The 24,597-nt window shown below is 44.0% G+C and overlaps 1 protein-coding gene across 2 annotated transcripts; it reads right to left on the bottom strand.

The window, feature by feature from the left end:
- Positions 1-1,030: 1,030 nt before the first annotated feature.
- On the bottom strand, positions 1,031-24,450 carry MARVELD2 (MARVEL domain containing 2). Of its 2 annotated transcripts, none has more exons than XM_061393345.1 (7): positions 24,364-24,450; positions 18,244-19,407; positions 17,084-17,119; positions 11,167-11,315; positions 6,717-6,888; positions 3,678-3,728; positions 1,031-3,080 (listed from the first exon to the last, which is right to left on the bottom strand). In XM_061393345.1, exons 2-7 carry the CDS (start codon positions 19,390-19,392, stop codon positions 2,958-2,960), a joined length of 1,680 nt encoding a protein of 559 aa, XP_061249329.1. In that variant the 5' UTR covers positions 19,393-19,407; positions 24,364-24,450; the 3' UTR covers positions 1,031-2,957. The 2 variants fall into 2 exon arrangements, with proteins under 2 accessions (XP_061249329.1, XP_061249331.1); XM_061393347.1 differs by lacking the exon at positions 24,364-24,450 and adding an exon at positions 24,193-24,276.
- Between the last annotated feature and the right edge of the window lie 147 nt (positions 24,451-24,597).

The following is a 24,597-nucleotide window of genomic DNA, read 5'->3' on the forward strand; positions in this document are numbered from 1 at the left end:
GTTTTTTTTTTCTCTTTTAAAATTTTTTAATTAAAAAAATATGAGTCAGAAAAAACTATGTTTTTTCCCTATATTGTCTATCTTTTAAACAGTGGGGCATCTCAGTTTCAGGCTATGCAGACCATTTCTAGAAATGCACATAAGAAAAATGCATACTTCATCACCATCCCTTTGGCTTCTCATTTGTATCTCCTGTTAAGACAGGGTCTCTCCTGTTTTACTGACTACCAAATCTTCAGTACTAGAACATCTGGCCAAAGAAGGCACTTGGCATATAACTGGCAAATGAATGAGTGAAGGATATATACTATTCTCCTTCCAAATTTTAGATATACTGATATGTTCTCATACTGTTTCAAAATAGAATACATGTCAAAAGTCAGCTGAAATAAAAAATATACAGGGAACTCTTTTTCTGAATCTCACAGCTTGTTCACGGTGGCTGTTATGTGTTGAACTGTGTCCCCTCCAAAAAGGATAGGTTGATGTCCTAATCTCTGGGACCTCAGAATGTGACAGTGTTTGGACACAGGGTCTTCGCAGGTATAATCAGTTAAGATGAGGCGACTAGAGAGTGTTGGTCCCTGATCCAATATGACAGCCGTGTGAAGACAGGCACAGGGAGAGGGGCACGTGAGGACAGAGGATTGAGGGGATATGTACACAAGTCAAGAAGGTCAAAGACAGCCAGCCAAAAGCATCCGAAGCTGGAAGGATTCCCCTACACGCTTCAAGGGAGCTTGGTCATGCTGACACCCTGATTGCAACTTCCAGCCTGCAGAACTGTGAGACAACACACTTCTGTGTTAAGCCTGTGGTACTTGGTTAAGGCAGGCAGCCTAAGGAAACCAAAAGCGGCCTTGACTTTGAATTCCTGCAAGTAGTGGGGGAGGAGTCACCTGAGCATTATGACCTACAAGCTTCCAATGACTTTCCACTTTATTTTCTGATAATGGAAAATATTTTCAAGAACATGCCCAGTCAACTCAGGAATGCCAGCAAGGTAAACAATAAAGGGCACACACAAAACAACAGGTAACTGAAATTTTAATAAATCTACGTATTTACATAAAAACTGCAAAAATCAACATTACAACACGGGTTTTCAAAGATTAACATTTACAATTATAGTAAAATAGTTTCACAAGTTAAATTTCCCTGACACTTCATTTCAGTATTAATCTAACTCTTTATAGTTAATCAAAGTGGTATTATTTCATCTTTTTTTTTAAAGCATAGGTGTTTTTCTTAAGTGAAATGTTAACATGGGACCCCAGTATATAAAACAGAAAGTGAAGCTGTTCTAGTTCATGAGAAGGGTTTCAGAGGGGGCCTCACACTTCCCTCAGTATCACCTCTTAAGACTTGTAGCACCCTAAGCATTGTCTGAGAACTGAGGGCTGAAAATATTAACAATATACACTAAATGAGATTTCACTGACAAAGAAGAACTAGAAAGCTTATTCGGTAACCAATTTGTTTTTCCACATGCTTTTCTTTGGTTTTATCACCTTAGAAAATTCCTCAAGTATTAATTATGTGAATGGCAGCTATATGAAGCAAACATTATATTTCTGATTTGCTGCATTCTCCCACCTGGTCTCCTTTTTTCTAAACATTTTTGCTGCTCCTTAATTTTATCTTTCCAAAGCATTAGTTTTATGTCTTACTACTTCTTACTTACTTCCTACTACTTCCTTACTACTACTTACTTCTTTCTCACCAGGAGAAGGAAATGGCAACCATTCCAGTATTCTTGCCTGGGGAATTCCATGGACAGAAGAGCCCGGTGGGCTACAGTCCATGGGGTCAAAAGAGTCAGGCACGACTTAGTGACTTGTACTTCTATACCTGGGAAATTATCTACAAGATGGATGCTGCCGAATAGGGTCCAATGACAATGATTTTTTTAAAAACATTTTTAAGGCAGTCTCTTGTTCACATTAACAAAAATAAAACATTTCTCATGAATAAAGCCTTAAAGTCAAGCTAATTCTTGGGATGATGAAGCATTCCAATAAAGCGAAGGGAGGTTCTAAGTAAGATGTAACATCATGGGGCCTTAGGATGGACGTCTAAACAGGACAGAAAAAGAAACAGTAAAAGCTCAGTCTTTCTATTTGAGGTTTAGAGGAATGGCTGGGCTGTGGGAACATGAAGTGGGAACACAGTGACGTTGATTAAAGAAAGGTAAGAAGGTTGCACTGGACCCCAGTGGGCACAGGGCCACAGGGAAGCAACGTGTGTAAGAGTTATTTACAGGCCATGGCCTTGGGTTAGCTGGCTGGACTTGCTCATTAAGGTCCTTTCTTTGAGACTTACTCTGGGTAGATTATTCACTCCACAAACACGTCTGTATTTCACAAACACTGGTGCAGTGCTTACAGTGTGCTCCAAGTGCTCACAAAAGTAACTCATTTAATCCTCATAACAACCCTGTGAGGTAGGTACTATAATTTGCCCCATTGTACAGATGAGGAAATGGACACAGACAGGTTAAGCAACTTGCCCACGGTCATAAGGCTTGAAAATGTTGATCTCGGATTCAAACCCCTTTCAAGGGAAGAAATGACATTTTTGGCTGGGATGAGACGTTTGTCCTAAGAAGTCCCAGGAACCGGCCTAAGTAAAAAAGGAAAGAGCAGCACCAGGACTGATGACTTCACTCGATCGTCACACCACAAGGACACAATATCTGAATCAATTTGAACAACATAAATATAACTTGCACACAGATGAGTCCAGAATTTCTTCCACTCTCAGTAAAGGCCCTTAGTAAATTTGAATTTGTTTTGAAATGTCTGAAATGCAGCTTCAAACTGTCTTAACGTGACATACCAGCTAAACCAACCAGAAGCCTATTCATGAGGCATTTGCTTCTCTATCACAGACACCAGCATAAAAGAGATAGTAAATAAATATTAAGCATGATATAAAAAAGTGGCTTCAAATAAGTTTTAAGAATAATCCTGTACATCCCAATTCATTACTTTATCATATTCTTGAATCTTTTGCTTTATGTGAGAAAGTTTATTCTTCAGATAATCACAGCGTTCTTTTTTTTCTAGAAATGTAGGATCCTGGAAAAGAAACATAGCTGTTATCCCAGGCACTGGCTTCCTCAGTGAAAACCATAGAAACACACATTATCACCCAGAAAATGGCCTTTCATAGCAGATTTCAAAATCTGCCCAACTAGAATAATAGGAAGTTCTCTACATGTACTTCAGTAGATTTTATTTTTTAGAACAGCTTTTGGTTCACAGCAAAATTGAGTCAGAAGTAGAGAGCTGACATGCCCTTAACTTGAGTAGTTTAGAATACATTAAAGAGTAAACCATGGATTACTAAAAGCACTCCCCAGTCTCTACTGATTTGTGCAATTAAGTTAGGGATGGAATTAGAAACCTCTAGAAGAACTTAAATCTGTGAATGAATGTGGGTGAAGAGCTCCGTCAGGGGGCTCATTTCCCTGGGTTCCTAAAGCAGGACACAGCAGAGTGTATTCAGGACAGAGAGGACAGAGGGCACCCAGCAGCCACCCACGGTTCCTAACAAGTAGCATCTTAAGAATCACAAAACAAGAACTACATTAGCTTCAACAATCTGAAGTCTGTCAGCCGACACCACTGTACCCGGATAAGGCTACACCATAAGAAGGAAATGGTTTTACTCACATTTTTCTTTTTCTTAAGCTCTTGGTGGATTCTTGAAATTCTCTCATGTTCCTAAAAATAATATATCATATACGTGAATGAAAATACTTGCAGTTACTCAGATCGTATCTCAAGAGGACTTCCCTGGTGGTCTAGTGGTTAAGAATCTGCCTACCAATGCAGGGGGACATGGGTTCGATCCCTGGTCTGGGAAGATCCCACATGCCGCAAAGAGCAACTAAGCCCGTGTGCCACAACTACTGAGCCTCAATGTTGTAACTACTGAAGCCCGGTGCTCTAGAGCCCACGCTCTGCAACAAGAGAAGCCACTGAAATGAGAAGCCTGGGCATCGCAGCTAGAGAGTAAGCCCCCACTCGCTGGCACTAGAGAAAGCCCGCAGGCAACAACCAAGATCCAGCACAGCGAGGGGGGAAAAAAAGGAATGTCTCAATAGTACACTGGCCACTGAGTACTGAGTACACAGTGGAGACGAATAAGCCTGGCTGGCAGACTCCTGCCCGTGCAGAGCTCAGCCTGAGGACCAGAGGCTGTCTTTTGTGATACAATTAATATCTCCACTTTGGATAAGGCCTGGAGGAGACTAACTGCGGCCCTGTCGTTTGGCTACTTGCTTGCCAAGCCGTGGTAAAAACCAGAGGAAATGAGTATTGTCGACACCCTGTGGGATTATCATTGGAGGACTCAGTCTCTCTGTGCCTGCTGTAATCAGGACCCTGCCACCCCACCAACTGCAGACCCACCTCCTGAGCCCTGTTCACTCATAAGCAGCCTACAAACCTGAGACCACCAGGCCTGGGCTTCGAGACCACACAAGATGGTTGAGTTTCTAACATCTGTCTGCCAACCAGCCTGCTATTCCCAACCTGTGCTGATCTAGATGCTTGGCGCCTGCTCCTCCCTTCCTCATCTAAACTTGGTCGCCCTTCTTGGAACTGTGGACCTTGTCTGTTCACCAAACGGTACTAACTGATCCTGGGCCTGCCTTCTGTGCTGGCCTCCTCCTGGTTCCCGGTACAGGTGTCTCTTAGCCAACACCTTTCCATCACTCCAAGGCTGGGAAAATGTCACTACTCCACACATTTGGCTTGGAGAGCTCATAGTTATAACTCATTTAAATGTACGTGTAAAAGTCTGGTCAAAACAAAGATGCCCAACTAACAGAGGTCTCAGGAGAAGAATATACATATCTACATATAAAATATGCATGTGTGTGCTAAGTTGCTTCAGTCGTGTCCAGCTCTTTGCAACCTATGGACTGTAGCCCTCCAGGCTCCTCTGTCCATGGGATTCTCCAGGCAAGAATAGTGGAGTGGGTTGCCATGCCCTCCTCCAGGGGATCTTCCTGACCCAGGGGTTGAAGCTGTGACTCTTATGTCTCCTCCTTTGGCAAGCGGGTTCTTTACCACTTTGCGCCACCAGGCAAGCCCCATATAATATGGATATAGACTCTATTTACATACATTTGACATTTATTAAAAAAATGCTGTATGAGTTTTAAAAATTTCAATGACACAAGTGGTAGATTAGATTAATACATTCTTTTTATAAAGGATAAATGTTCCTTTACATGTGTGTGTTCCTTTACACACAAATGTGCATAGCAGCATTATTTATAATAGCCCAAACATGGAAACGATTCACTGTCCATTGTCTGATAAATGGATAAAAAAATTCATACAAAGGAATATTATTATTCCACCACAAAAAATAATGAAATATTGATTTCTGACCCAACATTGATGAACCTTGAAAACATGAGGCTAAACAAAAGAAGCCAGACATTCGAGGCCAATTCCCAGGTGCCACAGCAGTAAAGGATCTGCCAGTGCGGGAGATGCGCATTTGATCCCTGGGTTGGGAAGAGCCCCTGGAGGAGGAAATGGCAACCCACTTCAGCAAACTTGCCTGAAAAATTCTGCGGACAGAGGAGCCTGGTGGGCTCCAGTCCACGGGGTTGCAAAGAGTTGGACACAACTGAGTGCCAGAGCGTGCACACACTTATATTACTGCATTTACACCAAGTGTTCAAAATAAGCAAATTCATACAGACAGAAAGCATTAGTCGTTGTCAGTGGTTGGAGAGAGGGGAAATGGGGAATTAGTTCTAAGGGGTATATTTTTTTTGTAGGGGTGATAAAAATGTTCTGGAATTAGAGTGGTAATGGTTATACAACTTTGTGAATATATTAAAGCCACCCAGGGAGTTTCCTGACAGTCCAGTGGTTAGGACTCTGGGCTTACACTGCTGAGGGAGTGGGTTCAATCCCTAATCAGGGAAACTGGGATTTCGCAGGTTGTATGGCATAGCTAAAAAACCCCACAAACACCCAAAACAAACAAACAAAAAAACCACGAAACCACTGAATTGACACTTAAAAGCAATGAATTTATGTCATGTGAATTATATTTCAATGAAAGAAATGCATGTCAGGTAAAAAAAATGCCATTGATTATGAGGGCATCCTAATTTCCCAGATATTAAAATGTGAAAAAGACAAAACATTAGAGAAAAAGCATGAGTCTCCTATGACTGCCATGTCCACCTTGGTTTTCCTTTCTGCCATAGCCACGGTCATCGGTCTGAAGCACGGGCCCTGCAGCTCACACGTGCAGCCTCAGGTCCACTTTCCACCCTTACCCGCTGTGCTCTCTGGGCCTGGGGTGCAAGCTGCTCAGCTGTGACTTACCTGGAGAATGCACGGCCACTGGCGGCTCCTCTACACTCCGTCCACCATTTGTGAATAAACTCTCCTCCAATTATCTTAGTTTGAGTGTGCTGTCTGTCTCCTTTGGGACCCTAATTGACTCAGTGTGCACCTTAGGCAAATTTATATTTTACTTAAGTAGGAAAATAAAATGCAGTTTAACAATTGAAAGCAAAAGACATTAAATGATATATTTTGAATTGTCACCCTGAAGATCTCAAGTGACTTCCCCAGACAGCAGATGTATACGGTTATGCCTTCTCTACATTTTGGACAAAGTCAGAATTCATCCTTCCTCTATTGGAACTCTTCCCCAACAGTGCAGGCCCTCACCTGCTGGTTTTCTGAACGATGCGGCAATCTGCTCATCACGGCATCCAGCTCATCAAACTTCCTCAGGACAGCCTGGACTTCTGCGGAGAGCTCTTTGTACTCTGCAAACTGGTCCTGGAACACAGCTTTATAGCGTTCTCGCTCATCACTTGTCTGAATCATAGGGTATTTCCTGAGGAAAAAAAATAAACCAAAGTTGAAGCATGGCCAAGACGGTGGAGTAGGAAGATCCTGAGCTCACGTCCTTCCATGGCCACAGCAAAATTACAACTATTTATAGAGCAACTATTGCTGAGAGAGACCAGAACACTAGCAGACGATATCTTCTACAACTAAAGATGTTTACTAAAGAAGCAACCACAACAAGATGGGTAGGAGGGCAGAGATACAGTAAAGTCAAGACCCATACCCCTGGATGGGAAGCCCACAAACGGGAGGCTGACTACAACTGCAGAAGGTCTGCTCAAGGAGTGAGGTGTCTGAGCCCCACACTGGGCTCTTCTGTACTGGGAAGACAAGGCCCCAGAAAATTTGGTGTTGAAGGTCAGCAAGCCTTACTTTCGGGAGACTCTGAGGCCTGTGGCAAATAGTCTCTACCCTTAAAAGACGCACACAAAATCTCACACGCTCCGGGATCCAGAGCAGAAGCAGTTATTTGAAAGACGTCTGGGTCAGACCCACCGCTGATCCTGGAGAGCCTCCCAGAGAGGCAAGAGGTAATTGGAACTCGCCCTGAGGACACAGACACTGACAGCAGCTATTCTGTAGAGCTCGTTCTACCACAAGCGCCATTCTGGAACCCTCCCTCCGGCTTCCTGGTGCAGGGACCAGGCCCTGCCCACCAGCCTGTGAGCACAGTACTGGGATGCCCAGCCCACCAGCCTGTGAGCACAGTACTGGGATGCCCTGCCCACCAGCCTGTGAGCACTAGTACTGGGATGCCCTGCCCACCAGCCTGTGAGCACAGTACTGGGATGCCCTGCCCACCAGCCTGTGAGCACAGTACTGGGATGCCCTGCCCACCAGCCTGTGAGCACCAGTACTGGGATGCCCTGCCCACCAGCCTGTGAACACAGTACTGGGATGCCCGGCCCACCAGCCTGTGAGCACAGTACTGGGATGCCCAGCCCACCAGCCTGTGAGCACCAGTACTGGGATGCCCTGCCCACCAGCCTGTGAGCACCAGTACTGGGATGCCTCAGGCCCAGCAGCTAGCCAGGTGGGGTCACAGTATCACTCACTAGGGGGCCAGGTGGGCCCGTCCACCAGAAGACCAACACCAGCTCTGGGACCCCTAGACCCTGTAGCCAGAGACCCCAGGACCCAGCTCTGCCTACCTGTGGGCCAGCACTCGCCCCAGCACCTGGCCCTACTAGTGGGCGCACACCAACTCCAGGACCCCGGGACCTGGCGCCACCCCACCAGCTGACTGGCACTACCCTTGGGATCCCTTGGGCCCCAGCTTTCCCATTGACAGGCTGAAGTCATGGAACTAACCCTCCCCCCCACCCCCGCCCACCTTTCTTTCCCCTGGCCAGACCCCAGCATACCCACCAGCACCAGAAGACCAAGCTCAGCTCTGAGACACTTTGGGCCCCAAAGCAGCTGCCCTGGGACCGGATACAAGCTTTGAGACACCCTGGACCCCACAGCCAGCCATGCTAGGAACTAGCCTCATTCAAGCAGGCTGACCCTAGACCTGGGCTCCCCAGGCCTGCAACCACCAACCCTGGAAACCAGCTCTGCCCATCTGTGGACCAACACTAGCCTCAGGACCCCCGGGACTTCACAGGCATCAACCTTATGACCCAGCTCCACCCACCAGTGGCCAGCAACCTCCACACAAGGCCGGGCCTGGCGGCAGGACTAGGAGGCAGCCACGCTGATCAGACATCCACGGTAGGCAGCCTGCCGTCACAGCAGGGCCCATGCAGCCATCACAGGGGATACGGTTAGAGCATGCAGCTCTGGTGATGAGAAGGGAGTGCGCCGCGGGGACACACGGGACATCTTCTACAAAAAGCCACTACTTCAAGGCCAAGAAACAAAACTGCCAACCAAACACACAGAAATAAAAACAGCAAATTAGGCAAAATGAAGCCACAGCAAATTATGTTCCAAATGAAGAAACAAGATAAAACTCCAGAAAACCAAGTAAAGTGGAAATAAGCAAACTACCTGATTATACTCATAAAGATGTTCAAAGAACTCAGGAGAAGAGTGCATGAGCAGGGTGAGAAGTTAGAAGGTTTAAACAAAGAGTCAAAAAATAAAAAGGACGCCGAGCTCAGCTGAAGAATATAATAACTGAAATGAAAACTCTACCGAAAAGGAGGCAATAGTAGATAAGATGATACACAGCCACAGATCAGCAAACTGGAAGACAGAGCAATGGAAATCACTCACTTGAGCCAAAAAAAGATTTAACAAAAATGTGAGAACACTCTAGGAGACCTCTGGGGCAGCATGATGAACACTGACATTCACATTATAGGGGTCCCAGAAGGAGAACAGACAGAGAAAGGGACAGAGAAAATATTTAGACACATTAATAGCTGAAAACTTCCCTAGCCTGGGCAACAAAGGAAAAGCAACAATTTATCACAAGGGAACTGGCATAAGGCCATCACGTGACATTTCAGTAGAAACTCTGTAGGCCAGGAGGGAGTGATAGAATATATTCAAAGTGATGATAGGGGAACATCTACAACCAAGAAATACTCTACCTGGTAAGGCTTTCATTCAGATATGATGGAGAAATCAAAAATTTACAGACAAAAACAAAGAACAAACAAACAAACAATTTTATGGACAAGCAGAAGATAAGACTTAGTACTACCAAACTAGCTTTACAAGAAATGTTAAAGGAACTTCTTTAAGTAGAAAAGACCATTAACTAGACACCTGAAAATTAAAAAAAGAAAAATCTTATTGGTAAAGGCAAATATACAGTAAAGGTAGTAAATCAGCCCTGTACAAAGCTGCTGCTGCTGCTGCTGCTAAGTCGCTTCAGTCTTGTCCGACTCTGTGCGACCCCATAGACGGCAACCCACCAGGCTCCGCCATCCCTGGGATTCTCCAGGCAAGAACACTGGAGTGGGCTGCCATTTCTTTCTCCAATGCATAAAAGTGAAAAGTTAAAGTGAAGTTGCTCAGTCATGTCCGACTCTGTGCGACCCCATGGACTGCAGCCCACCAGGCTCCTCCATCCATGGGATTTTCCAGGCAAGAGTACTGGAGTGGGGTGCCATTGCCTTCTCGGTGTACAAAGCTAGTGAAAGTGAAATCACTCAGTCATGTCCGACTCTTTTCGACCTCATGGACTGTAGCCTACTAGACCTCTGTCCATGGGATTTTCTAGGAAAGAGTACTGGAGTGGGTTTCCATTTCCTTCTCCAGGGGATCTTCCCAACCCAGGAATCGAACCTGGGTCTCCTGCACTGCAGACAGACGCTTTACCCTCTGAGCCATCAGGGAAGCCCGTATAAAGCCAGTAGGAAGGTTAAAAGACAGAAGCCGTAAAACCATCTATGTCACCTGTAAGTAGTGGTTGCCAGAGAGGAGAGAGGTGGGGGAAACAAAGAAACTGGTAAAGCAGATTAACAGGTAAAAACTTTCAGCTGCAAAATAAATGAGTCACAGGTACGACATGTCCAGTGCAGGGAGTATAGTCAATAACTACGTAGTATCTTTGTTTGATGACAGATGATAACAGACTTATCCTGGGGATGATTTTGAAAAGTATAGAAATACTGTATCATTATGTTGTATACCAGGAACTAACATACTGTTGTAGGTCAATCATGCTTCAAAAACAAACTCACAGAAAAAGAGATCAGATTTGTGGTTACCAGAGGCAGGGGTAGGGGAAGAGGAAGTTTAGGGAGAGAAAATTGGATGAAGGTCATCAAAACCTATGAACTTTCAGCTATGAGATAAATAAGTTTCAGAGACGCAATGTACAACATGATAAACACAATTAACACTGCTGTATGTTATATATGAAAATTATTAAAAGAGCAAATCCTAAGAGTTCTCATCACAAGAAAAAAATTTTTTCCTTTCTTTAATTTTATATCTATATGAGATGATGGATGTACACTAAACCTACTGTGATGAACATTTTATAATGCATGTAAGTTCATGATTTCATTACACTGTACACACTAAACATAAACAGTGCTGTAGGTCACTTATATTTCAAAATTGGAAGAAAAGAAAATCAAAGTGATAACTTTTTCATTAAAACAAGAGGAACAGGAAATCAGCTTATTACCTTATTTCTCAGTGACCATACTGTACCTTCAGTTCAATATACTACCTCTCAGGAAACAAACAACTGTTCAAATATAATTGACTTTAAGCAGAGTATTAACTTGAAGATGAACAGAAAAATGAAATTCCAAATGGAACCTTGCTATCTCTACCTTGAAGAAAGGCAGATACTCACGCCACGTAGTCTGGCATCACAATGGGTTTTGGGATGTGGCCCGGGGGAATAGGTCCACTCAGAAGCTCAGGTTTCATTTTTGTTGCTCTCAGTTCTTTAAAATTAACTTCTTGGTCTCTCTGTCTCTCACAACTGGTGGCCATGTCACACTACAGTTAGAGGGGAAAAGAGGATTTATTTATAAACAGAGCAAAAAAAACTCAACTTCATTCTTAGAGGAATAAAGACCCAGCACAGTCAAAAATAAATAAATAATAATAATTTAAAAATCTAGTCTCATTAAAAAAAAAAAAAAAGGAATAGAGTGCTTGGGGGCCCCACTGGGCAGTGCCCAGAATACCAAGCAGGCTGGAGAGGCTGGTGGATTCCAGGAGAGGGGTTTCCACATTACAAATAAAGGAGTAAGGTTCAGAGAGATTCAGTGAATTCAAGGTCTCACAGCTATGAAGTGAAAAGCAACAATGAAAACCCAGGCCTTTCTAGTTAAGACTGCGCTCTCACTGCTGAAAGCCCAGGCCCTGTGAGTTGCATGGCACAGCCAAGGAAAAAAAAAACCTAAAGCCCCTCAAAAACAGTACTTTTTGACTTTTGGGTTCTTTAAATGAATAAAAGGAGGAAATCAGTTTACTTAAATGTATATCATGTCCGACTCTTTGTGACCCCATGGACTGTAGCCTATCAGGCTCCTCCAACCATGGGATTTTCCAGGCAAGAGTGCTGGAGTGGATTGCCATTTCCTTCTCCAGGGGATCTTCCCAACCCAGGAATCGAACCCAGGTCTCCCGCATTGCAGGCAGACACTTTACCGTCTGAGCCACCAGGGAAGCCCTGGTGTTCCTAAATGTGTATCACTCAATCCTAAAGTTCCCTGAAGTTCTGGTTGTGGTGCTGTGCTTGTTGCTCAGTCGTGTCCAACTCTTTGCGACCCCATGGGCTGTAGCCCACCAGGCTCCTCTGCCCATGGGGATTCTCCAGGCAATAACACTGGAGTGGGTTGCCATTTCCTACTCCAGGTGATCTTCCCAATCCAGGGATCGAACTCAGCTCTCCCACATCGTGGGCGTATTCTTTAATTACTGAGCTACCAGGGAAGCCCAAGTAGCACACTAGAAATGAGGCTGTGATGGGCAGAGGTGGGCAAAGGCATACTGCTTTCCGTGACATAGAAGAAAGCTCCCTCCACTCCTCTGGTCTTCAGTCTGTGCTTGCTGAATAAAACTCCATCAACTAATTGAGAGTGGCTGGGGAGGGACCCTAGTCTATTGAAAACAAAATATAAAACAGGAATTTAAAACCTTGCTCTTTACCTGGTCAGGCAGCTTTGCAAATCCTTTGTTTCCTGATTTCTCTATCTCTCAGAGGCTGCCTTTGAGGTCTCATTTAACATTAGCTCACGCTAAAAACCTCCAACTGTTAACTCACCAAATAGTGCAGCCCATGGATAAGCCCAGCTTAGACGTGGAGGCTGCTGACTTGCCCTGGGGGAGGGCTACCGAGAGGGGAAGCCTGCACCCAGCAGGTGGAAGGAGAACCAGGGCTCCTCCGCAGAAACGATGCCCAGCCACGGACCCAAACAGCAGGAATGCGAGTGGAGAGCAGAAAACCCAGAGGAAACGGGATCAAACAAGACTATTTTAGGAAACATATTCTGAGGTTAGCATCTGTTGCACTTTGTTCCTCGCTGGTCAGAAGGCCACTTCTTCATCCTATTGAATTCTTTAATGCTTAATCTTGAAAATCCAACATGGTATTAAAATCAGTGGAAATTTTTTGGCTTAAGTAAGTGAATTTCCATTTCACGGCATCCCTTTCTAGCTTCTAAATATTTAACAACCTGTTTTCCCCCACAGCTGCCTGAGAAGTGTCTAGGGAGCACACTGACCCTCTGGGGCAGGCTCAGATTGCATGGTCAAAATCACGAATTCTACCCGGGTAGTCACATTGGACAGGAGAGTCCATGTGAGGCTCCCCCCTCAGTCAGTCAGTTCAGTCGCTCAGTCGTTTCTGACTCTCTGCAACCCTGTGAATCGCAGCACGCCAGGCCTCCCTGTCCATCACCAACTCCTGGAGCTTGCTCAAACTCATGTCCATCCAACCATCTCATCCTCTGTAGTCCCCTTCTCCTCACACCTTCAATCTTTCCCAGCATCAGGATCTTTGCCAGTGAGTTGGTTCTTTGCATCAGGTGGCCAAAGTATCGGAGTTTCAGTTTCACCATCAGTCCTTCCAATGAATATTCAGGACTGATTTCCTTTATGATGGACTGGTTGGATCTCCTTGCAGCCCAATGGACTCTCAAGAATCTGCTCCAACACCACCACAGTTCAAAAGCATCAATTCTTCGGCGCTCAGCTTTCTTTATAGTCCAACTCTCACATCCATACGTGACTACTGGAAAAACCATAGCTTTGACTAGACGGACCTTTGTTGGCAAAGTAACGTGTCTGCTTTTGAATATGCTATCTAGGTTGGTCGTAGCTTTTCTTCCAAGGAGCAAGTGTCTTTTAATTTCATGGGTGCAGTCACCAAGTTTTTTCAAGCCAAAGCTATTCATTTTCCTTACTTGCCCGTCCCTAATTCCAAGATTTACCTTTTAATATAAAAAGGAGTTCTAAGAAATCATATTTCCACACAGACTATCTCACCTGCTTTACATTTTCCCCCCTGTTTTTATGCTCTTAACATTTTCTTTCACTCCTTTTGGGTGAACCACACTGATATCAATTCAGAAAATCTCCTGGGGAAAAAAATCTAGAACTAGACATGACACAAAAATGAAAACCTCTTCAGGCTTTCACAGGAAGGAAGTTAGTTGGGCTCCAGCCCTAGGACACACCACTCTCAAACAGTACTCCAGATTACAAACACATGGCCCCAGATTTCATGACCTTTCTCTGCATCTAGCAAGAACTAGTCTTGTCACAGAAAAGCTTTGCTGTGAGGCAAGAGAAATCAATTAAGTCTGGGGTAAGTAATGTTATGGATACAATTACTAAGCTTTTCAAATAAAAAATGGGCTGGAGGAATACATTGTCAAGTTAGAAATGGGGAGAGTCAGACATGTGTTTCAGGGTGCTTTTGTTCAATTTCTGATTGTCCCTCCCTGTAAGTGTATTTGATGTCATGATGCACAGACCCCAATCCCAAACCCACACTATTACTTTTTATGCCCAGATTAGATTAGAAAAAATTATTTATTTATTTGGCTGCATCAGATCTTAGTTGCAGCATGTGGGATCTAGTTCTCTGACCAGGGATTACACCCGGACCCCCTGCATTGGGAATGTGGAGTCTTAGCCACTGGACCACCAGGGAACTTCTTCAGGTTAGATTTTGACTTTTCTAGTTTAGAAATCTGCTCAACACTTAAGGACTTAGAACTTCTTTCTGTAGAAAACTGATGATCCATTTAGCTTACTCTGATTGTTAAGTCACTGAGTTAGTCACAAGTCTAACTGAAATGTATATCCTGACGCAATTAATGTTGAATAAATAAATGAACATTTAAAATGAACTAAAACACAAGAGAATCAGGAAGTTAAAACAAAGTACAATTAAAAAACAACCAAAATGCCCCCCCTCCCAAAGCAGTATTTCTCTAATTCTATGAACAATGTTTAAACTGTAGAGGTTTGTAACATTTGGTCCACACTGTCCTGTGAGAGAGAAACTCTTCAATATTCTATACATCAGCTATTAATACCAGTCTCACTTATTCCCATGCATGGTCAGTCAGGACTGGTCAGATATCCCTTGATTTCTAAAGACTTATGGATCTCCAAGAAAACCACAGCAAGGCTCAGCTGTAATTCAGATGACTTCATATATGTGTCAATCATTTAATGCAACTGACCCTTTAAAAACCATGACTAATTACAGATCCTCAAAGTTGCTTTGATCAGTGAATAATGTTGAACTTGAGATACTATCATTCATAAATTGATTTCCCGAGGAGATGACATAGAAACACAAATCTGTGAGTTATTTAGTTTTGTACTTCTTGCTCGCTTGCTCTCACACTCACACACAATCACTCCACTAATCTTTTGTCTGTGTTTTTCACTAGATTTGTAAGCCCCTGGGAAATGGAGATAATGTTCCTTGTTGCATCCATGTCACTGGCCCACAACCTGTCACATGTTTGTTCAATGAATGAATTAATGATGACACCGATGCTTTAATCATGATTGCTGAGATAGGCTGTTGTTCATCCACTTAATAACGTTCTTATTTCAACATGAACAAGATGTTTTCAAATAGTATTAATATTTGTATGTTACAACGTAATTGAGAACAAAGTAAAAAAGAACCCCATCAAAGGTATTTTCAAAATGAATGCATTTAACAAAAAAAAAGAACTTAAAGAAATTAGCAACCCAATTAAAAAAAACTGGACAAGATATAAACAGACAGTTAATAGGGAAGAAAATGCAAACATATGAAAAAGGCTCAACCTCACTCCTGATAAGAGAAATGCAAATTTCTACATTAGTGATATTTTTCACCTACCAGGTTGACAGATGTTAACAAATTTCCTAACACTGTGTGGTGAGGGTGTGAGGAAGCCTGTAGTGTGTTGGGGATAGAAATTGGTAGACCTTCTATTGGGCAATCTGGCAGTCAAACCAAAAATGTACATGTCTTTTGATCCAGAAACTCTCTTCTCAGAATTTCAGTGTTCTTGCACGTATATGAAAGGAAGTCCGTATAAGTATGTAGTCGTATGTATAAGGTTATTCACTGTAGCACTATTTTTAATAGTGAGAGGCTAGAAACAACTTACATGTTAATATTTGACTAAATGAATTACAGTCTAACCACAAAATGCAATATTCCGTAGTTAGAAACCAAGAATGCAGAAGTTTTCTATGTACTAATAAGGAAAAATCTTAGAAATACATTGTTAAGAGAAAAAAATAAGGGATATAACAGTAGGTATGGTATGCTACCATTTGTGTAAAAGAAGGAGTAAAGCAAATAGATATCTATCTAACACACTCCTGAAAGGAAATACAGGATACTGGTAACACTGGGTGCCCCCACGAGAGAACTGGGAAGCCACCATACAGGGACGAGAGAAGACTTTGTGAGACAGCCTTTTGCATTTTGAATTAAGGGAATACACTTCCTTTTTAAAGAAACAAACAAATCCAAAGGTTGGATTCTTATCTTCTTGCTTAGAAATAGTGCCCAGGGACTTTCCTAGTGGCCCAATGATTAGGACTCCATGCTTCCGCTACAGGGGCACGCGTTCAATTTCTAGTCCAGGAACTAAAATCCCGCATCCCATGTGGCCTCCCCGGCCTCCAAAAAAAAAGGAAAAAAATAATGCCCAATATCTTAAAAAAAAAAACTTTTCAATGAGGTAAAATTATGATTGAAATATATTACATATTCTATATATACAATAATTATAATAACAGCATCTCAGTTAATCCTCTCAAGCAAACTTGTGAGGTAGAAATTATTAGTATCTCAATTTTACAGATTAAGAAACTGAGGCCTGGGAAGGTAAGCACCTTGTCTACCGTCACAGTTAGTAAACTGTGGAATGGGGATTTCTTTCCCAACACGACAAAATTTGGCATCTGAAAGCAGTGTGACAAGAATAGGAAAGAATGGAGAAGAACTGAAGACACTGAAAAAAATGAGGGAGAATCGCCTTCATTAAAAAAAACAATTAAATATATAATAAGAACCAACTGTGTTCACTTGCAGAAACTTTCAGCTAACAAAACCAAAAGATGCTACAAATAGCCTTGTCTGATTTGGCCCTCTTCGTATTAGAAAAAAGCTAAAAAGTTCTATTACGAACTTACTGCAATAGATACACTTTTACAGACAGGTGATCTACAAACAGACAAGAGAGAAAATTGGCAAATCCAGAGATAAAATATGATGTGGACTTTGTTCTTACCATTTTCCTTTTCGATGGCAATGATGGCTCACTTATCTGGAACAGAAAGAGTTAAAATGACTTTTTAGAGGTGTGTGAAGCTACTGAGCAAATAGTTTTGTCCCTTGTATTTACAGCCCAATTTCAATTTTATAGATACTGCTTCTCTACAGATGGATTCCTGACTCTCCTGGCCACGCTTTGATGGACCAGTGGAGAATGAGAGGAGGAGAAATAATTGTGACTCCCTGTCAATCAGGAGCAGAGAGCAGAGCTGGCAATAAGGAGATGGTGGCGACGATTATGGAGTTGCCTTGAACTACCTAGAGATTTTATTTATTCTTGATTCCCACTGCCTCACACAATTAAAGAGTTTGGAATGGTTACATTATTAATTTTATAATTAAAAAAGCTACACATCAGTATGTCTTAACATTTAGGAAGTTACAGCAACACAAACAGGCATCATTCAAGTTTAATCAACCATTATGCAAAGTCTTATAAAAACAAGCTTCTGTTAGGAAAAGGAAAAGAAATAACAGAATTATATGAGTGACAGCCATCATAACATAGAATTTGAAGTGATATTAAGAACTCCATTATTATTAAATTACATAAAATTATAAGGATGTGTTTCACCATCTGATTTCACACTGATTAGAATTTAAAATTCTGTACTTTGCATACACAGATGTAAAACTTAAAAATATGCTTACAATACTGAGATAAATTTATAAACTCCAAGAAAAGTGGGTTTCAGATTTCATTACAGATTTAAATGAGCACTTTGCTCTTGCAACTGAACAACTGTGCTTTTTGTTAAGTCTTACCATACTAAGGAATCAAGATTGTTCTTAATGATGGGCCATTTACTTTACTGAATATGTTGTTATTCTTCTTTATAGAAATTCAATAGCTGTGTCTTCTCTTACCTATTGGACAGACAATAGTGCAACCAACGAACTATATATTACCTTACACATCTGGGGTCTATTTGCGACATTACACAGCAGTGACACGCCAGAGTGGGTTATCTGGTCAGAGCACGTCAGATACAGAGTGAGGCCTTTGGAACTTCAGACCATTAAAAACAACAACGACGGCTTTGTTTTGAGAACTATAGGTATTTAAGGAGGGAGCTAATAGCAGAAAGAAAGAACAAAGATGGTGAAATCCCTTACCTCCTGCTGCTCAATGTATTCCCTGTGTCTCCGAGCCGCCTCGTGCCTCCACAACTTTAGGCAAACCAAAGCACCGATGAGATAAACAATCATGGTGACAAAGAGGAAGATCATGGCTGCTATCTGCCCTCCTTCCACCCGGCAGAATCCTGCGTTCACTGGCGTGTTAAATAACGGATAGTAGCAGAGTCCCCCTCGGTTGGTATCATTCACGTAGACTATGGCTGCGGCCATGTACAAAATGAACAAGGAGACATTGATTCCAAATTCAGTGAGGGGCCACCAATTTGAGTCCAAGAGGATGGTCCGATAATACATGGACATGCCAAGCACCAGGATGATGATGGTGGTCACCCAGGCCAAGCCAGCAACCACAAGGACAAAAGCAGTTTTGGGGCCACTGTAGTAATAGCCCCCATAGGTGCTGCCCAGGCCACCCACGCCTCCGATGCCGTAGGGCTGTGAATACCCAAACATGTTATACCACTCGCTGTCCTTGTGAATGTACGCTGTGACACAAGCGAAAACGCCGGCCCCCAGCAGCAGCTCGGCCACCCCCAGGATCCGCAGCAGGCCTGCCCACGACTTCATGTAGGAGTACCTAAGGTGGTACTCCTCCACCTTCTCGCTGTAGGTTCGGGCTGTGTGCGTGTGTCGGCCTAGGGATCCATAGGGATCGTGAGGAAACACGGCCTCAGTCTCTTTCTGGGAATGCCAGCTGCCTTCGGACTCGCCGTGAGGATCTTTGCAGGAGTTTGGGGGTGAACGATGGTTTGATCTTGTGGGCGAGGCTGGAGGTGAACACTCCACTCCATCGGAGATGTATCTGATGTCTGACACTGGCTTATCCCACCCCGGGTCCTTTTTCTTCCCTCTGAAGAAGTTCTTCCAGGACTCAGGGACAAAGCGTCTTACAGGCTTGAGATCCGGCGCTATGGCTGGTTCCTCTGTGTCACTTGAGTAGAATTCTGGGCCGAAGGGTGGCTGTAATGGGAGAGGGGGTGGTGGCAATGGATCAGCGCTCACAGCCAGCTCACTGTCTCGAAGAGTCTGGAAGGTTCTTACGGTGCCATCTGGATAGTCCGAGTCCCTTGGGACCTCATCATAGTGTCTGTCCCGATTCCTGGATCTTCTGTCACTGGACGACATTTGTGATGTTCACACCTGGGGTCAGGATTAAAGTTATCTCTTATGCTTAGTTATGTATCCCTTCAATGATGCTGGTTTTAGTCACTTAGTAGCAAATGATCATATTCAGGAAACCAATATGATCATATCTAATCATCATGATATAGAGAATGACAAAGCAAATAAATACATTTTAAACATGTGTAACAATTACATTAGCCAGGGATACAGAACCATTCTATGAGATTTAAGGGCAATTAAAATCTTAAACCTTAGGGATTACAGCATTTATAAGTCAAATTTACCTACGAGCCCTATAAACAACAAAATGTAAAAAACCAAAAATGAGACTAAATTTTAATGCAGGGTGCTAACACATTCCAAGCAGAGTCCTTTCCTCAAATATCTAAATAAACATATTTAAGAGTTTGAGCATACCAAAATTTGATGGGTCAGCAAATACTCACTTTCATTAACTCAAGTCTGTTTTGGAACAGCCCACGAGAATCAGTCTGGTAAACACATGCAGTGGAGAGCCCCTTTCCTTCCTAACTTGGGAAGTCATGTTTTGGGAGTCACTTCTTCCACTCTAATGGGATAACGCTTGATACTAGAAAATTGACTTCTCAGAGCCACAGCAATGCCCATGGACATCACTCTTTCCAGAGCAATTATTTAAAGGTGATTTGCTGAGCCATGGAAAGACTCATAAAGTATCTCAGAAGACTTGCCTGGTGGTCCAGTGATTAAGAATTTGCATGCCAGTGCAGGGGACATGCGTTCAATCCCTGGTCTGTGAAGATTCCATCTGCCTTGGGGCTACGAAGCCTGTGGACCACAACTAATGCGCCCAAAGCTTTAACCCTGTGAGCCGCAACCCTGTGAGTTGCTTGGGCGCAACTGAGCCCAAGCGCCTAGAGCCTGTGCTCTGCAATAAGTCACACACCGTTAACTAGAGAGTAGCCCCTGTTCACTGCAACCAGAGAAAGCCTGTGCATAGCAACAAAGACCCAATGTAGCCATAAATAAATAAAAAATCTTTTTAGAAGGTGGTGTCTCTTTGCGACCCCATGGACTATACAGTCCATGGAATTCTCCAGGCCAGAATATTGGAGTAGGTAGCCTTTCCCTTCTCCAGGGCATCTTCCCAACCCAGGGATCAAACCCAGGTCTCCTGCCATTGCAAGGGATTATTTACCAGCTGAGCCACAAAGGAAGCCCAAAAAGCTGTCTTGCTAAGCTAAGTTGCTTCAGTCATGTCTGACTCTGTGCGACCCCACAGACGGCAGCCCACCAGGCTCCCCCGTCCCTGGGATTCTCCAGGCAAGAACACTGGAGTGGGTTGCCATGTCCTTCTCCAATGCAGGAAAGTGAAAAGTGAAAGTGAAGTCACCCAGTCGTGTTAGAGAGTATTTAATCCATCTGAAAAATAGAAAATATCTGTAACTTTTTATCAAACTTGATGATTTCCTTCAAGAAATCAATGACCTGAACACATATGCAAAAAGGAAACTATTTGCTATTATAACTACTATGTTTAAGGTACAATGCTTTTCTCCCTCAAACTGCTCATGAGTATTTATTGAAGGCTCACTGGGCACATGGTATTATACTTGGCACTGTAAAGTTCTCAGAATTAAAGCTGGTAATCCCACCTTTACGATGTTGAACAATTTAGAAATTCCTAAGGTTTTGTTTTTACTTTGTCAAACAGAGATCTATCACTCAAACAATTATTTACCAAGTACCTCTCATGCACAAGGTTTCCTGAAGATGTATCGGTGAAAAAACTTGATGGAAATCCTTGCCTTCATGCAGCTTAAATTCTGGGGGTGGGGAGCAGGGATGACAGATGATAGATAAGGCAAGTGAAACAGATGCCAAAGAACAAAGTTAGGAAAGAGGGTAAGAAGTGCAGTGTGGATAGGATGCTATAATTTTACATAGAGTGGCCAGGGAATTCTTCAGAGAGAACAAGACATCTGAATATAGAAACGAAGGAGATGAGAGAAGATGCCAGGCAGGTATCAGGGGAAGTGTTTTGGGCAGCTGGAACAGCTAGCATAAAAGCCTTAAAGTGGGAGTGCCTAGCATTGTTGAGGCATGGAGGCAGCAACAGCATGAGGGTGCGTAGCAGAATTGAGGCTGTCTGAATCCTTAGGACTTAAAAATCATTAGAAAGGATTCAGGCTTCTATTGGGAGTGACATGAGAAGCCACTGGAAAATTTTCAGTAGAGGTCTGACATGATGTTATTACCTTTTTAAACAGGATCACTCTGGATGCTGTGTTAATAGTACATTCCAGGAGAAAAGAGTGAAAAGAGGGAGACCGGCTAGGAGGTCACTGAAATACAGTTGACCCTTGGCGAACACAGGAGGAGTTGGTAAGGTGTAGTTGGGATTCCAAACCCAGGGATTCAACCAACTGCAAACCACTCAGTACTGTACATATATTTATTGGAAAAAAAAAAGTATCTCAATGGACCCTCACAGTTCAAAGCTGTGTTGTTCAAGGGTCAACTGTACTCCAATGGGCCATGGTGGTGGCAACAAAGATGGCAAGAAGAGGTCAAACTCTCTGTACAGGGAATTAAAATTTTTAATAAAGAAACTTCCAAACACAATAAAAAGTGGAAAGAATAGTATTACGAGCCCTTATGTGCCCATTAGCAACCTTCAATAATTATCAACTTATCAATACTGTTTCATCTATACCTTCCCCCTTATTCATGAATAGATTAAAGCAAATCCCAGACATCAGATCATTTTATCTACAACATTTCTACACTGCCCAGCTTAGTCCTTGGAGGAGCAGCCTAAAGAGAGTCTAAGATACCTGTTAAAAGTTCAGGCAAAGCTAACAAGTAGGTAGGCTGCCCACTGAAGGGTATATACTACCACAGACTAAATACAATCACCTGAGTATTGAGTGGAGCTGGAGAGGTCTAAATTCTGGGGTTTTCTAAAGGGGCACTCCAATTTTAAAGAATTAACTGTGAGTCCCAACATGGTGCCCAATGAAAAGTAGGAGAAAAAATTTAGTACAGAAAATAATTTATATAAATGATAGCAATTAGCAGTATTTTTTGGTCCTTTATCTCTTTATCTGTTGTCTAAAAGTACTTAAATTCTAAGAATGCGTAGTACTAGTATAATTCTTGAAATACATTTTCCTAAAAAAAGTAGAGGCAAAAGCACAACAAATAACTTTAACAAGTTTTACATATCCTTCAATATCTTTGATATACAGGCATTTAAGGGATACCAGTTTGGCGAATGGAGAAGGCAATGGCACCCCACTCCAGTACTCTTGCCTGGCAAATCCCATGGACGGAGAAACCTGGTAGGCTGCAGTCCATGGCGTCGCTAGGAGTCGAACACCACTCAGCGACTTCACTTTGTGATCACTTTCATGCATTGGAGAAGGAAATGGCAACCCACTCCAGTGTTCTTGCCTGGAGAATCCCAGGGACGGGGAAGCCTGGTGGGCTGCCGTCTCTGGGGTCGCACAGAGTCAGACACGACTGAAGCTACTCAGCAGCAGCAGCAGCAGTTTGGCAAAAGGAAATGGCAATCCACTCCAGTATTACTGCCTGGAAAATCCCGTGGACAGAGGAGCCTGGTAGGCTATAGTCCATTGGGTCGCAAAGAGTCGGACACGACTGAGCGACTTCACTCACTCATAATGGATCTAATTTATGCTCACTTCTAATGGCATCACCGACTCAATGGACATGAGTTTCAGCAAACTAAGAGATAGTGAAGAACAGGCAGGGCTACATACATGGGGTTGCAAAGAGTGCGACGCGACTTAGAGACTGAACAACAGAAAGACTTCTGAAAAGTAGCTTATTTGAATTAGATCACCTTGGTGGTGGTTTGGTTAAGTCGCTAAGTCGTGTCCGACTCTTGTGGCCCCATGGACTGTAGCCCGCCAGTCTCCTCTGTTCCTGAGAGTGGGTTGCCATTTCCTTCTCCAGGGGGATCTTTCCGACCCAGGAATCGAACCCGGGTCTCCAGCATTGCAGGCATATTCTTTACTGACTGAGCTACAAGGGAAGCCTAAGATCACCTTAAAAAGTCAAAATTCCAAATTTGGAGAAACGTGTAATAGCAAATTATGTGATTTTAGAAGGGTTCAGTCAGTTGTATTTTTACATTTCTATATCTGGATACCCCTAGCATCTTTCAGGGTCTCATAGAGCGTCCAGTTAGAATCAGCACGCTGAGGCAGGGCGAATTTTTGTTCTGTTCAAGCCCCGGGGCCCTGACTTCTTTCGGTCTGCACACACCATAGCGGTGATTAGAAGAAACGGTCTCCCCAGGAAAGTTACAGGAATCCAGTTGGTCACCTTTACACCACAGAATCACCACTTAGCTGGCTTTTAAAGTTACGCTGGGCCCCAGACACAGGCAGATTTCACACACTACTGGTTTCCAGTGGAAAGGGAACTGCGCTTTGAACCGGGAAAAGTTGCAAGCATCCTTGTCGGGGTCTCTGCCCAGGCCGCGGCTCATCGCTCCGCACCCCGCCCCACCTATTCGTTCGGTCTTTAGCTCTGCACCCCCAGGTACGCGTCTCCGAGTCGGAGTGAAAAGGCATTTTCAGTCTTTCAAGATTCCGGCCCAAAGCGGCCGGAACTAAGTTGGGCCGGACCAGCCCAGGTCGGAATAGCCCTGCGCCCGGAAGCACCGCGGCTTCCCGGCCGGGGGTGGGGCGCGTCTCGCCCGGCACCTGTGTCCGCCGCGTGAAACCTGGCTGGCCGAGGGGCCCTCCTGCTTCCCAGGCCCCAGCTCTCCCCGGGGCCCGCACCCCTTACCGCGCCGGCGGCCGGCCTCGGCCGAAGGTAGTGGCGGGCGGCGCAGCAAGCGCGCGGCCAGGAAGCTCCGAGGGGCCTACCCCCTCCCCACCGCGCACCTGCCTGGGGTCCGCCGGCCCCTCCCCGCCCGCGTCCCGGTCACGTGGGCCCCACCCCTTGGGCCCAGCTCACCTGAGCGGCCACCTGCCAAAGCGCCCTCGCCGCCCGCGGCTCCGAAACCCAGATCGGGCTCCTGGGGCGGGGCCGGGCCGAGCTTCGCCCCGCCCGGCTTTGTCAGGCCCAGACTCCCGCCTGGGGCTTGGGCGGGTCGGTGTCCCCCACCCCCGCCAACCACACCTTACAGCAATAGCTTCGGATCAGGCTCCGCTGGGAGAGCTCTGGAAAGGTCTTTAAAAGAAAAGAAAG

Source organism: Bos javanicus, chromosome 20 (assembly GCF_032452875.1).
Source record: "Bos javanicus breed banteng chromosome 20, ARS-OSU_banteng_1.0, whole genome shotgun sequence".
Lineage (NCBI taxonomy): Eukaryota > Metazoa > Chordata > Mammalia > Artiodactyla > Bovidae > Bos > Bos javanicus.